This window comes from Bufo gargarizans, chromosome 4, assembly GCF_014858855.1.
Source record: "Bufo gargarizans isolate SCDJY-AF-19 chromosome 4, ASM1485885v1, whole genome shotgun sequence".
Lineage (NCBI taxonomy): Eukaryota > Metazoa > Chordata > Amphibia > Anura > Bufonidae > Bufo > Bufo gargarizans.
The window spans coordinates 190,073,094-190,087,356 of NC_058083.1; the positions used below are offsets into that span (position 1 = coordinate 190,073,094).

Below are 14,263 nucleotides of genomic sequence, written 5' to 3' on the forward strand. Positions count from 1 at the left end.
GACGTGCACAGCATCATTGTAATTTATGATGCTGCGTACTCCCGTGCGCACGATCAATGCCGCTCCAGGAGATATGGCCCGCTCACGGACCGTATGTTTCAGAGGGCATACGGTCATGTGCATGAGGCCTTACCAAGCATCAATTAACACAGCCACCAAAGTCTTGTTCGGAATTTTTGTGAAAAGAAGACATGCTATACCTCATACTTCTTCTCAAAAAAAATAAAAAATAATAATAATTGGAGGTGATAAGAGAAAATATATATATATATATTTATATTTTATATTCATATATGCACAAGTGCAAGAAAACTACTTCCATAGTTAGAATTTAAAGAAAGTTTAATATTTTATTATAACAAAATAGGCAGTTATTATGGGTAAAATATTAAAATCTGTCTTCTAATAATAAACATACAGCATTAAGTCTATGAATCCAATACTCCAAGTGAGATGAAGAGATAACGTGTTCTCGTGTAGTGTTTATATACATGGCCAGACCTTCCATCTAGAGGCTATGTTAATCACCTGAAGTATTACTCATTTCAAAAAGGTCATCCTTAGGGGGGGAAAAAAAACAAGCAACAACTTTCAGTCCATCAAATTGTGTTACATGTACAGGGTTAACCAAGTTAAAGTGTAATTCCTAGCAAGATTGCAGAGATTAAAAAAATAAATTTTATTACAATGAATGGTTTAGGTTATCCTTTCCACTGCAAGGTGGTCTATGTAGTAATGCTGCGGCAATGGATTTCAAAATCAAAACCTCTGCCTATGTAAAGAATCAGATAAGTCAAAACAGTATACAGAGAATAAAATGCATAGGCCAAACCATGCTATTAAAAGCGACATTGTGCAAAGATGCTCACAATATAGTTAAGACCACTTATTTCATTTATTTTATCTGAAAATTGTCTATAAAGCTTTTTTTTTTTTTCTTAAAATGCATTTGTCATTTTCCCTTAAACATTAAGGAATTTTGCCACTTATTTTATTTTTTATACCTTTAATAACTGGTCCGGCCGTTCCACCTTTTATAAAAAAAAAAAAAAACAACAAAAAAAAAACCAAACAGACATAATTAAAATGAGTTAAAATATGACAAAAATGTAAAAGGTGGAAGGAACGGCAGCAAATAAGTGGCGATAACATTCCCAACAGAAACGGAGCCTGTTTTTATGGGAGAAGGTACTGGGTATATGTACGGGCAGTGATGGGGACTTTGATGGAGTTTGCTTCACGTCTCATAACTTCTCTTTTGCAGGTACCCAGATAAATGTGCAGGACTGTTCTTCTATTATCTGTTTCACTTGATTGTAAATTTCCTCTAATGTATCTCCTTGAACAATTGCTAAAATAAGACATAAAAAAACATGCAATGAAAACAGGCACAAGCCTCGACTTATTTACAGAATGCAAACCTACATCCACTAATATATTAATAGAAGCTGAGCTTGAATCTACTGTGCAATGGCTTTTTGATAAGCATATCAAAGGCAATGTGCTTGATGCTTCAGCTAGTACGGGGGTAATATTGCTCATAACAATCACTAAGATTTTGTAACCTGCAATAAATAACTTAACACACAGAGGGAGATTTATCAAACTGGTTTAGAGTAGAACTGGTTTTTCACGCAACGCAGGCCCCATAGAAATGAATGGGGTTGCATGAAAATCGCATGCATCCGCAAGCAAGTGCGGATGCGGTGCGATTTTCACGCACGGTTGCTAGGAGACAATCGGGATGGAGACCCGATCATTATTATTTTCCCTTATAACATGGTTATAAGGGAAAATAATAGCATTCTGAATACAGAATGCATAGTAAAATAGCGCTGGAGGAGTTAAAAAAATAAAAATAAAATTATTTAACTCACCTTAGTCCACTTGTTCGCGTAGCCCGGCATCTCCTTCTGTCTCCTTTGCTGAACAGGACCTGTGGTGAGCATTAATTACAGGTAAAGGACCTTTGGTGACGTCACTCCGGTCATCACATGATCCATCATATGATCTTTTACCATGGTGATGGATCATGTGATGACCAGAGTGACGTCACCAAAGGTCCTTTACCTGTATTTAATGCTCACCACAGGTCCTGTTCAGCAAAGGAGACAGAAGGAGATGCCGGGCTTCGCGATCAAGTGGACTAAGGCGAGTTAAAAAAAATAATTTTTTTTAACCCCTCCAGCGCTATTTTACTATACATTCTGTATTCAGAATGCTATTTTCCCTTATAACCATGTTATAAGGGAAAATAATACAATCTACAGAACACCGATCCCAAGCCCGAACTTCTTCGTTTGGGTACCAAACATGCACAATTTTTTTTCACGCGAGTGCAAAATGCAATACAATGTTTTGCACTCGCGCAGAAAAATCGCGGGTGTTCCCGTAACACACCCGCACATTTTCCCGCAATGCCCGTGTGAAAGGGGCCTAAGGGTTTGGCTACACAGCGATTTTGGGCATGTGTTGTGCAGTGTAGACATAGAAATTAATGGGTGTGAGTGGTTACAGCGCACCCAACAGTGTTAGATTTTTGTTTTGAGATTCTGGGGTAGTAGTAAAAGTGCGAGTCGCCCTGCGACCCCAAAAATTTTGAAGGCACCCCTGCGATATGTGTTGTGCCCAAAATCGCTGTGTAGACAAACCCTAATTAAATCTGATTTTCAGATATACAAGCGATGGACTGGGCCATCACTTGTCATTAGTCTATTTCTTAGAGGATTATTAATTGTTGTTATTACCACAAATACTTTTTATACTGCTACATTCTTCAATATGGATTGACAGTTCTAGTTAGAAAGGTATATTTGGAGGAATGGAGCTTCTTGAAAAAGGAGGCTTTACAATTACTAATAGAGGAAGGATTTTCTCTTCCAGAATGGAAGGTGCTTTTTTTTTGGGACAGTAAGAGGGACGATATTTTGAACTAGTTGTGGAAATATGCATTGAAATTTGATGGGACCGATATGGAGAACTACATGTTATGAATGATAAGACATGATAAGACATGTTTAACCCCTTCTACCCCAGTTTTCACCTTCCTGCCCAGGTCTATTTTTGCAAATCTGACATGCGTCACTCTATGTGGTATTAATGTGGTATTAGGAACGCTTTTACTTATCCAACAGATTCGGAGGTTCTCTTGTGACACTTTACAGCTAACATGAAACACAAGTTTGGGTCAATATGTTTTCCTTTATTAAAAAAAACACTTTCTATTTTCTAAATTTGAATTTCTCTACTTTTAAGACAGATTGTTAACTATTTTATTAGGTATTACAATCAACATTCCCCATATGTCTACTTTATGTTGGCATCATTTTACAAATGTTATTTTATTTTTTTAGATTGTAAGCTTTGAATTTTGGATGCAATTTTTTGATTTTCTAGAAAGTTTTGAAAAACAATTTTTTAAAGGATCAATTCAGTTATGAAGTCACTTTTGGGGGTTTACATAACAAAGTGTCAAGAAATTACCCCATATTAAAAACTACACCCCTAGGTTACTCAAATATTAATTTTACAAACTTTCTTTTTTAACACTTAAAAAGGTGCTACAGAAGAATTTAAGGAAAATAGATACATTTCAAAATGTAACTTTTTGTTGATACTTTTCCATATTTATGCTTTATTACTGTAGCAATGTTAACAGCCAAACAAAATTCTATATTTATGACACTAATTCTGCAGTTTACAATGACATCTGGGGTATTTCTGTAAACTACTGTATGGGCAAATGGCAGGGGCTCAGAGAAGTAGCCCCATATTGATTTTTGAATTGTAGATTTCCTAGGAATAATTTTCAGGTGTCATATTGCATTTGAAGCCTGCCCGATGCAGCCCTAGAGTGTAAACCCCCCCAAAAGTGACCACATTTTGGAAACTACACCCCCAAGGAATTTTTAACCCCTTAGGGCGTACTGGTACACCCTGTTTCCCGAGTCCTTAAGAACCCAGGGCGTACCAGTATGCCTTGTGTAGTTTTGATCACTGCCGCACGTCTGGCAGTGATCGGAACAGGGTGCCTGTTGAAATCATTCAGCAGGCACCCTGTGACAATGCCGGGGGGGGGTCCTCTGCCCCCCCCCCGCATTGCCGATCGCTACAAACCGCAGGTCAATTCAGACCTGTGGTTTTTAGCGCTTATGCAAGTTTCTGATCCGTGACAGCACGGATCAGAAACCCCAAAGTGCCTATATTTCTATGTTAAACCCCCCTTCCCCCCCGCAGCCCTCTGTGTTTTTGTGCAGGAGGGAGGCGTGCGGCAGTGTAGGGGGCGGATGCGCGATCTTCCGCCCGCCTCCCCCCGTTTATTTTCAGGATGGCCGAGCGGTTGAACCAGAGTGTCAGCTCATTGCTGACACTCCGATTCAAATGGCAGACATCTGTGCAGATGTCCGCCGTTTTAACCCCTTCCATGCCGCGGTCCGTAGGGGGGCTGCTGTGTCTTTGCAGGCCCCGGACAGGATGGGGCGACAGAGGGAGGGAGCCAAGGCATCCTGCTGTCCATGGTGCTGACCAGATCTGTGCTAAAGGCGAATTAAAATGTGAATGAAATACAGTGCAGTACACTATATAGTGTACTGTAGTGTTTTATACAGACATCAGACCCACTGGATCTTCAAGAACCAAGTGGGTCTGGGTAAAAAAAAAAAAGTTAAAAAAGTTAAAAACACATTTATCCCTGATTAAAAAAATAAAATTCCCTACACGTTATATTTTAACGCATCCGTAACGACCCGATCTATAAAACGGTCATGTTACATTTCCCGCACGGTGAACACCATCATGAAATTGAAATTTTGCTCACCTTACTTCCAAAAAAAGGTAATAAAAGTGATCAAAAAAGTTGTATGTACCCCAAAATCATCTCATCCTGCAAAAAATGAGACCCTAACTAAGACAATCGCCTAAAAAAATAAAAAAAAACTATGGCTCTCAGACTATGGAGACACTAAAATGATATTTTTTGTTTCAAAAATGATATTATTGTGTAAAACTGGAGGCGGACATACCAGCAGAGTAAACGAATCTCTAGTGTGCAGCGATCCAGCACCGTATGTGTAGAGCACATGACCGGAAACCATATGCCGCGATAGACCGCATGGTGATGCCCCAGCATTTGGCTCTTTACCCCTGAGGAAGCCGGATTGCTCCGGCGATACACGTTGGGCGCTCTCTCATTCTCCCAGGTCCACTGTACCAGCTGCTCATGTAGGTTTGGCTCTCTCACTTTGAACTTATTTTGGTCTGTCTGCATTTTTAGTGGTCTTACCTTATGTCATATTTGCTCTATACTGGATTTTTTATATGCTGGTTTATAATATATATGCCTATGGTTTGGCAACTCAGTGGACCTGTATGTGTTGGTTACATATTATCTATTGCAGGGATCAGCAACCTTCGGCACTCTAGCTGTTGTGAAACTACGACTCCCAGCATGCTCCATTCACTCCTTTGGGAGTTCTGAGTACAGCCAAGGAGGTGTGCATGCTGGGAGTCGTAGTTTCACCACAGCTGGAGTGCCGAAGGTTGCTGATCCCTGATCTATTGCATACCGCACTTTGTTCTAATTGTATACAATTTTTGAATGTGTCTGTTGGTGTGTCTAATAAACTTTATATATATTTTTGATATTGATTCATTGTCGGATGTGCATTTATGGGGTGGTTCTGGTGACTCTCTCTTGGGTCAGGTGATATTGTTTCATGCTCTTTTCACTGCCCCTTGCACTCCGTATATTATTTGGTGTGCCCCCTGATTCAGTTACATTTTCTTCTGATTATGGCAACACCCCATATGTGCTCCAATCCTGCTGTAAGGGCGCACAGCAAGGATCAGGAGGCAAACTGCAGAATATTGATTTTGCATGCCAGAATTTGCAGATACGGATTTCTAGTGCCATATAGCTTTTTAAAGTTACCCGAGGTCCGCAAAAAGTCGAAAACCCCAAGAAGTGACCCCATTTTGGAAACTGCACCCCTATACGAACGTTTTAAGGGGTGGAAAGGGCACTTTTAACCAAACAGGTGTTTTACAGAAATTAATATGTATTGGTTGGTGAAAAGTGGATATGTCTATCAGAGCTATAAGGTGGTAAAAACTACAGAGTACATAAAGGATAAAATGCATATATCCACGGATGAGAGGATGGACTCTGAAACAATACTTCATGCAGAGGTCAAGTTTTTCAGGGCAGTTTTCTCAGTGGTAATGGTGTCTTTCCTTATCCCCCTTTTGGAACACACCTCGCATCTTTTTTTGATCATTCCCTTCCTTAATGTCTGGGGCACTTCACCTGGGAAATCTTGCCCTGGCACAACACAGGCACCGTAACTTCCTGAAGTACTGGGGCCCTCCCCTTGCTGGTTTTGAAAAAGTAGGGCTTTGATGATTCTTCTTGAAAGTGAAGAAATGTTCCTGTCTGTCCTGTAGATGTAAATAACATGTACGCATTGTACAGTGCCGTCTGTATAATGTGCATGGCCAGCTTTTTGTACCACACTTTAGTTTTTTGTGTGGCACTGTGTGGATTAGGAACTTTATCTGAAGCCATACAGTTATCTTGATTTTTTTTCTTAGTGGTTGCCCTATCTGGGATCTAGTGAGGCTTCTCTGATTTTTGTGTACTGTGCCGCACACTGCAGTAACTCTGGAAGTCAGGGACTGAAATACTGGAAGACTTGTGTAATAGTTGTCCACATAGAGGTGGTAAACCTTATCCAGCAGTAGGTGCAGTAAGTCGCACACTATTTTTCCACTAACTCCTAGGACAGGGGGTTCAATTCGGGAGTCTTTTTCTTCATAATCCCTGAACGATAGGGGTAACCATAGCTGGGCAGGTACTGGTAGAATTTTACCCTCCCCTTGAAATGTATCAGTGACTCATCTTTACTGCTATTTTGTTCTGGGGTGTACACTTCAGCAAACTTGGTGCTAAAGTGGTCAAGGATGGGCCTAATTTTAAATAGACGGTCAAATGCTGGGTCATTCTAGGGCAGGCATTGTACATTATCATTATAATGCTAAAATTTTGTATTCGACTTGAGTCGATTCTGGGCCATGGCATTACTGTACATTAGAGTGTGGTATAAGACATCTGCACTCCAATACTCCATACTGTCTAATTTCTTGTTTTTTCAACAAGGCCCATATATAGCACAAGCCCCCAGAAGATTTTCATCTCTGCTGCATTTACTGGGTCCAACCAACGGGTCTAGCGTACGGTGATGTGGAGTTCCATGTAATAAACTACTGGGCATATAAATTTGTTTGGGACATGATAAAATTTACCAAATCTTCACAAAAAAATAAAAATAATATGAAGATTTTGAAAAAAAATCAATTTCAAACTCCGGAATTTGGGGCTGATATTCTACAGGGGGCGGGGTCAATATTGGCTCACGCGGGAGGCTGCCTCAGCTGCTGTCCTAGGGAACCTTTTAGAGGGTCTCTCATTACTGGGTGATGATGAAGTAGGGGAATTTGGCATCCCCTTCTCCCTCCCTGGCAGTCTCAGTTTCAAAGCAATGACGGCGTATGGTGATGGTGTATAAAATCAATTAATATGGTCCTCATTTCTTTTTAAGACAGGGATGAGAACATAATCAGAGCACAAAAGTATTGGGATGAAGTAACTGGATTAGGGTACTTTGACACTTGTGGCAGAGGATTCCGGCAGGCAGTTCCGTCGCCGGAACTGCCTGCCAGATCCGACAATCTGGACGCAAACGAATGCATTTGTGAGACGGATCCGGACGCGGATCCGTCTCACAAATGCATTGCAATACTGGATCAGTCTTTCCGGTTGTCATCTGAAAAAATGGATTCGGTATTTTTTTTATTTTCACAGATTTAATGGTCTGCGCATGCGCGGACGGAAAGAACGGATCCGTTTTGCCGGAACACCTAGGGCCAGATCCGGCATTCATGCATTTAAATGAAAATGAATGCCGAATCCGGCAAGTGTTCATGATTTTTGGCCGGAGAGAAAACTGCAGCATGCTGAGGTATTTTCTCCGGCCAAAAAATGTAAGGCCTCTTTCACACAGGCGTTGCGGGAAAATGTGCGGGTGCGTTGCGGGAACATGCGCGATTTTTCCGCGCAAGTGCAAAACATTGTAATGCGTTTTGCCCTCGCGTGATAAAAATCGCGCATGTTTGGTACCCAAACCCGAACTTCTGCTTGGGATCAGTGTTCTGTAGATTATATTATTTTCCCTTATAACATGGTTATAAGGGAAAATAATAGCATTCTGAATACAAAATGCATAGTAAAATAGCACTGGAGGAGTTAAAAATAAAATAAAAATTATTTAACTCACCTTAGTCCACTTGATCGCGAAGCCGGCATCTCCTTCTGTCTTCATCTTAGCTGTGTGGAGGAACAGGACCTGTGGTGACATCACTCCGATCATCACATGATCTTTTACCATGGTGATGGATCATGTGATGACCGGAGTGACATCACCACAGGTCCTGTTCCTCCTTTATTTATTTTTTAACCCCTCCAGCGCTATTTTACTATGCATTCTGTATTCAGAATGCTATTATTTTCCCTTATAAAGATGTTATATTATTTCTATGGGCCTGCGTTACGTGAAAAACACCCAAAATAGAGCATGCTGCGATTTTCACCCAACGCATAAGTGATGTGTGAAAATCACCGCTCATGTGAACAGCCCCATAGAAATGAATAAAAATGCAATAAAAATGGATGTGGCCATATTCTGTATAGATTAAGAATGGGCCTTCAGAATAATTTCCTCTGGTGGGCCAAAGAAACCCCAGTCTTAGGCCTCATGCACTAAGTTTCCGTTTTCCGTGATTTTCTGTGGACCCATTGACTTTCAATGGGTCCGTGGAAAACTCTGTTAATGCACCGTTTCCAGTCCGTGAAAAAAAGATGAACTGTCCTATTTTTTTTCACGGACAACGGTTCGCGGACCCATTCAAGTCAATTGGTCCGTGAAAAAACACGGAGGCACACAAGATTGTCATCCGCATGGCATGATTTTTTTTCACTTTCCTTCATGTCTGGTGATCCTCCAAAAATAAAGAAAGACACACGGAAACAAAAACTGAAAACGGAACCCTGTTTTGCGGACCGCAAAAAAATACTGTCGTGTGCATGAGGCCTTATACTGGATATACATACTGGAATACAGCAAAATGAACTAGGTACAGACCTGTAAAATGTTCTGTGAATTCCTGCTCCAATTTCATTGCTCTCTCAAATGTCTTCCGTGCTTGGTCTTCTGACAGACGTTTGTTCATTTCCCTGTTTGAGTGTAAACGCAAATCAGCATGGCTATAAGTAAATATATTGACCTTATGTACGGTCAAGACTTATGTATATCGTTAGGAGACACTCAAAAAACGCATAAAACTTACAACTCTGGAAATCTATTTCATTCCCTTTATTACAATAAAGTATTAATTTAAAGGCTTTGTTTTACCATTTCATTGTACTCATTTTGGGTTAAAAAAAATATTTTTAATTGCTATTCAAAATATTTAGCCATGCTGTCAGAAAGGGGTTTTTCTGTGTGAATCAGACTTTCTACTTTCACTTTGTGCTGGTCATCTAATAAACCTTAATTCTAAATTACTAAACGGTTATAAACAATTATTTAAGCCACATTGTTATCAGTAACATAAGAACTGAGCTATAATGAGTCAGTAAAAGGTCAGAGATCACAGATAAGGAACCAGTCAGGTGCATCTCAACCCTGTACAGAGAAAAGGGCACTATATTTAAGACCAATTGGAAAAAAAAAAAGTTTTGCTCAAAATGAGTACAATGCAACAAAAAAAAAAATAATATATGCCCCCAAAGGTGTACATATCTTTTAAGCTGCTGTACTTTCACAATCCAGTACAACATAAATAGCTGCCTTGATTTCAAGTACTTGTTGTGTGATGCTGGTGTAAATATTACAGTTGCGTAGTATTACTAGGGAAGCCATAGACTGCTGTTAGACCCTCAGTGCTTACATAATATTTTCCACAGATTTAGGTTTAATGAAGATGGAGATTGGGTAGAGCTGAGCTATCTGTAATCTTTTAATTGCATTGCCGGAAACATCAAGTATGCAGTGTTTGCCCTGAAATTCAAGAGAAATAGACTAAAGTCAGGTGAAGTGTTAAGTATTGGAAAACGCCTAATTTATAGTGCAGTGGACATAGGATCTTACCCTTTCTGCAACCTCCCGTACAGACTGAACACTTGTGCCATAGAGGTGGTTATTGTATTGTCCGGCTTCAATAAATTTGTGATCTTGAATGTCCTTTTCCATTTGCTCCCGAGAAGTGACAAAGTGATAATCCCTCCTATCTACTTCATAATCTCTTTTTGGACGAGTGGTGTCTGAAAATAATAAAAAGATATTTACTTTAAATTAAATAAATACTTCTAATATGTGAAACCCCAATTAATGGAAGAAACAAAGCTTTAAGGGCATATGTCAGCAGATTTGTACCTATGAAACTGGCTGACCTGTTACATGTGCACTTGGCAGCTGAAGGAATCTGTGTTGGTCCAATGTTTATAAGTCCCTGCATTGGTGAGAAAAATGAAGTTTAATATATGCAAATAAGCCTCTAGGAGAAACGGGGATGTTGTTGTTACTCCTAGAGGTTCTGCTCTCTCTGCAGTTGCAGAGACTGTAAAGACTCAGGTCAGGGATGGGCAAACTGCGGCTCTCGGGATTTGTAGTTTTACAACAGCTGGAAAGTTTGAGCAATGCGGGCACATATGAACATGGGACCAACACAAATTTCTTCATCTGGCAAGCACACATTCAACAGGTCAGCCAGTTTTATAGGTACAAATCTGATGACAGATGCCCTTGAAAGGGGCCACTGTCTACTAGGGATGAAACAATTACTCGACACACAAAAAAAAAAATTGTTTGTACCATGTGACCACGGAGCGCGAGTCAAGTCCTTGCTATTAATCGCCACTCTATGGTCTCCTGCCACACCAAACCGCGCTGCACTGTATCCTGACATATGTGCACTGCATCCTGAAGATGTATGTAAGTGTGCACTTTGACCTGACACTGACATCAGGTCCCAGTGCATTGCATGATGAGGATGGAAGAGCTATGGAGTGTCGGTGGTGCCACTAGCAGAAAAGGTAGTTATTTGATTTCACTGGCGCTGCGGCTGTGCACTGATGACTAGGGGGGAGTGGGGTGAACTAATTGCATGGGGGAGTTTATGGCAGTGGGGGGAACTGATGGCACAGGGGAAGCCAATGTTTGCGACCTTATACCAGAACACTGGCATGGGGAGGGGAATAATAAATTCCCCTCTAAAGGTTTTATTTGTTGCTACATACAAGAAGACAGCTGGAGAACAAAATGACCACTGTAATGAGCAGCGTTACACCACAAGAACTACTCCCTTTTCACATACAGAAGCTGTCTTAATCTAGTATTACTTTTATCCCAATCATTCTTCTCCTTAAACTGTATTGTGGTGCACTGACACCTGATGTTCTTGTTTTGTTGCGTATTTTTAACCCGTTTTCTCTAGTTACTGTAAAACTACTGTGTTCACGAAATGTCAGTTTTGCTGCAATTACGACTGCAGAAAGAATGCTGCATGTAAATGTACCCTTGCAGAAATGTGAGCTACAGAGAGCTGTTTATAAGCCCACTTTCCACTACAGTATCGAGCAGTGAATGATTTGCTGAAAATTCACAAACTTTTGGGCAGAGAGCAAGAGGAATAATAAGCTTGTAACTCCACATAACTACAATGAATATCTATACATGACCAGAGCAACAATTTCAGCACCTGAAAGAGGAATTACTTACGTGGGACACATGACCCAAACTTCTCAGGAAATTCAGATATCAAGTCGTCATTTATCCGATCCTTCATTGGCCCTAAAATAATTACTGGCCTGGAGTAGTTTACTAAGAACAAGACAAAATTTAAATTAATGTTCAAAATCAATAGGAAACCCACAGAAATAACAAGCGAGCTTTAGTCACAGGTAATAATGAGGTTATTATGCAAATAAGCATTTTAGATGAAAAAAATAAAAAGATTCTATCTAGTTACTAAAAGTCTTTAATTTTCTTTCTAATGTGAAAATAATCTAACAATCCACCCCCCCTCCCCCCCTCTTAAATTTATGGCATATGGTGACAGTGGTGATCCATGGCATATCCTATTGAAACGCCTTACATATTAGTGTTAGGAAACAGCCAGTTTTAGCATTAAAAGGGGTTGTCTGTTAACCCTTAGGATACCAGAGTTTATTTGTTTTAATTTTTCTTCCCCGTCTTCCTGGAGTCATAACTTATTTTCACATATCCATATGAGGGCTTGTTATTTTCGGGACAAGTTGTACTTTATAATGTCACCATTTAATATGGCCTACCATGTAGTGGAAAAAAAATCCAAATGAGGTGAAATTGTGGGGGGGGACTCAATTCGTCCACAGTTTTACAGGTTTTGTCCCTACGGCGTTCCCTTTGCAGCAAAAATGACATGTGTAATTCATTCTCTGAGTCAGTAGGATTACAATGATACCACATATGTATAGGTTTTATATGTCAGCAGAGCCTGGCGATACACGTTGGACTTCTTTCCTGACCATTCACTCACCATTCACACGTCCGTTGTTTCTTTCCCGATCTGTTCCGTTTTTTTGCGGAACAGATCTGGACCCATTCATTTTCAATGGGTCCTGAAAAAAAAAAAAAAAAAAAATCAGACATTGTGCTGTCCGATTTTTTTCAGGACCCATTGAAAATGAATGGGTCAAGATCTGGTCCAGATCTGTTCCGCAAAAAACGGAACAGATCAGGAAAGAAACAACGGACGTGTGAATGGACCCTTACAGCTTTCTATTTTGTTGATTGATTTCATGCACTTTAAACTGTTATACATTGATTCATGTGGGGGTATGTTGATGCTTTTGTGGCGAGTCAGTGCGGCATGTGCAATTGGTCCACATGGCCCTGATATATTGTATACAATAATTTTAACTTGTTTCTTGTTGTGTGTTGCTTTAAATAAATTTGATACATTTCATAGATGTGCAGCTTTTATCTCTGTATTCTTTTTCTTTTCTTGAATTACATTGTGTATTACATACCGTGCGCCGGCACTCTTTTCTTAACCTTGATGTGCCCCCAATTCTTTGAATTACATTTTGCAGTGTGTGTTATCACATTTCATTTAAAAAAAATTGGGCTAAGAGAAGCTATGAAAAAATGGCGAATAGGCCACGTTGATACTTTTTTCTGTTACGCCATTTGCCGTATTGGAAAAATATTATTATATTTTAATAGTACGGGAGTTTTCGGATGCGGTGATACCCATGATGTTTACATTTGTAATTATTTATTTTTTATTCTAGGGAAAGGGGGGGGGGGGTGATTAAAATTTTTATATTTCTTTTATATTTTCCTTTTTAAATTTTTTTTTTTGTTGTTCACAACTTTTTTTTTTTTATTCAATATTACCATACTGCAAAAATCAGTATAGCAATATGTGCCTTGCTGATTTCTTATGTTGGCCATCCCCGAATGCCGCATGGGGATGCTGGTGTTAACCCAGAAGTACGCTTCCGGGCTTTTCACTCTTTAGATGCCATGATCACATTATTACCGGTCACAGACATTAGCCACAGGCCTCTGCTGTTTGAAACTGCTGCAAACGCGAGCAGATGCCATGTCTAAAGAACTGACCAGTAGCGTAGGGGTTAATATACAATTTCTAGGCAGCCTGCCTTCCCTACTGAAAGGCTCTCATTTACCTGCTGCCCGCCGCTCTCACATCTCCATCTTCCAGTCTGGGGTTTGTTTTCTTCTTCCCCAGTATGGGCATGGGTACTTTATTCTCTTCAGCCAACCTCTGGCTTTAGCAGTGATGTGACAACAAGAGACACATCTCTGATGAAGCCAATGGTTAGCTGAAGAGGATAAGGTGACTATGCCCATATTGAGGAGGAAGAAAATAAAACCTGGACCGGAAGATGGAGATGGGAAAGACAACGTGGAGGACCTGAGCAGTGGGGAGCAGGAAAGTAAAAGCCTTTGAGGAGGGAAGGCAGGCTCCTGGAACCTGTTAAAACATATGAAAATCTGATGCGTCACTTCGTGGTAATAACTTTCAAATGCTTTTATGTATCAAAGCCATTCTGAGATATTTTTCATAACCGTTCGTACTTCATATTGGTAAATTTGGGTGGATGTTGTATAAGAAAAAATCCAGTTAGCAATTATCTAAATTT

The 14,263-nt window shown here is 40.0% G+C and overlaps 1 protein-coding gene across 8 annotated transcripts in view; it reads right to left on the bottom strand.

Moving 5' to 3' along the window:
* Positions 1–324: 324 nt before the first annotated feature.
* The window catches only part of DLG1 (discs large MAGUK scaffold protein 1), a 235,311-nt gene continuing 221,372 nt past the window's right edge, over positions 325–14,263 (bottom strand). For all 8 annotated transcript variants that reach the window (XM_044291546.1, XM_044291545.1, XM_044291544.1 and 5 more), the window contains 5 exons: positions 11,832–11,933; positions 10,203–10,375; positions 10,003–10,112; positions 9,195–9,286; positions 325–1,351 (listed from right to left, as the gene is read on the bottom strand). In XM_044291546.1, the coding sequence (XP_044147481.1) occupies positions 1,245–1,351; positions 9,195–9,286; positions 10,003–10,112; positions 10,203–10,375; positions 11,832–11,933 (584 nt within the window). In that variant the 3' untranslated portion in view covers positions 325–1,244. The remainder of the gene's footprint in view (positions 1,352–9,194; positions 9,287–10,002; positions 10,113–10,202; positions 10,376–11,831; positions 11,934–14,263) is intronic.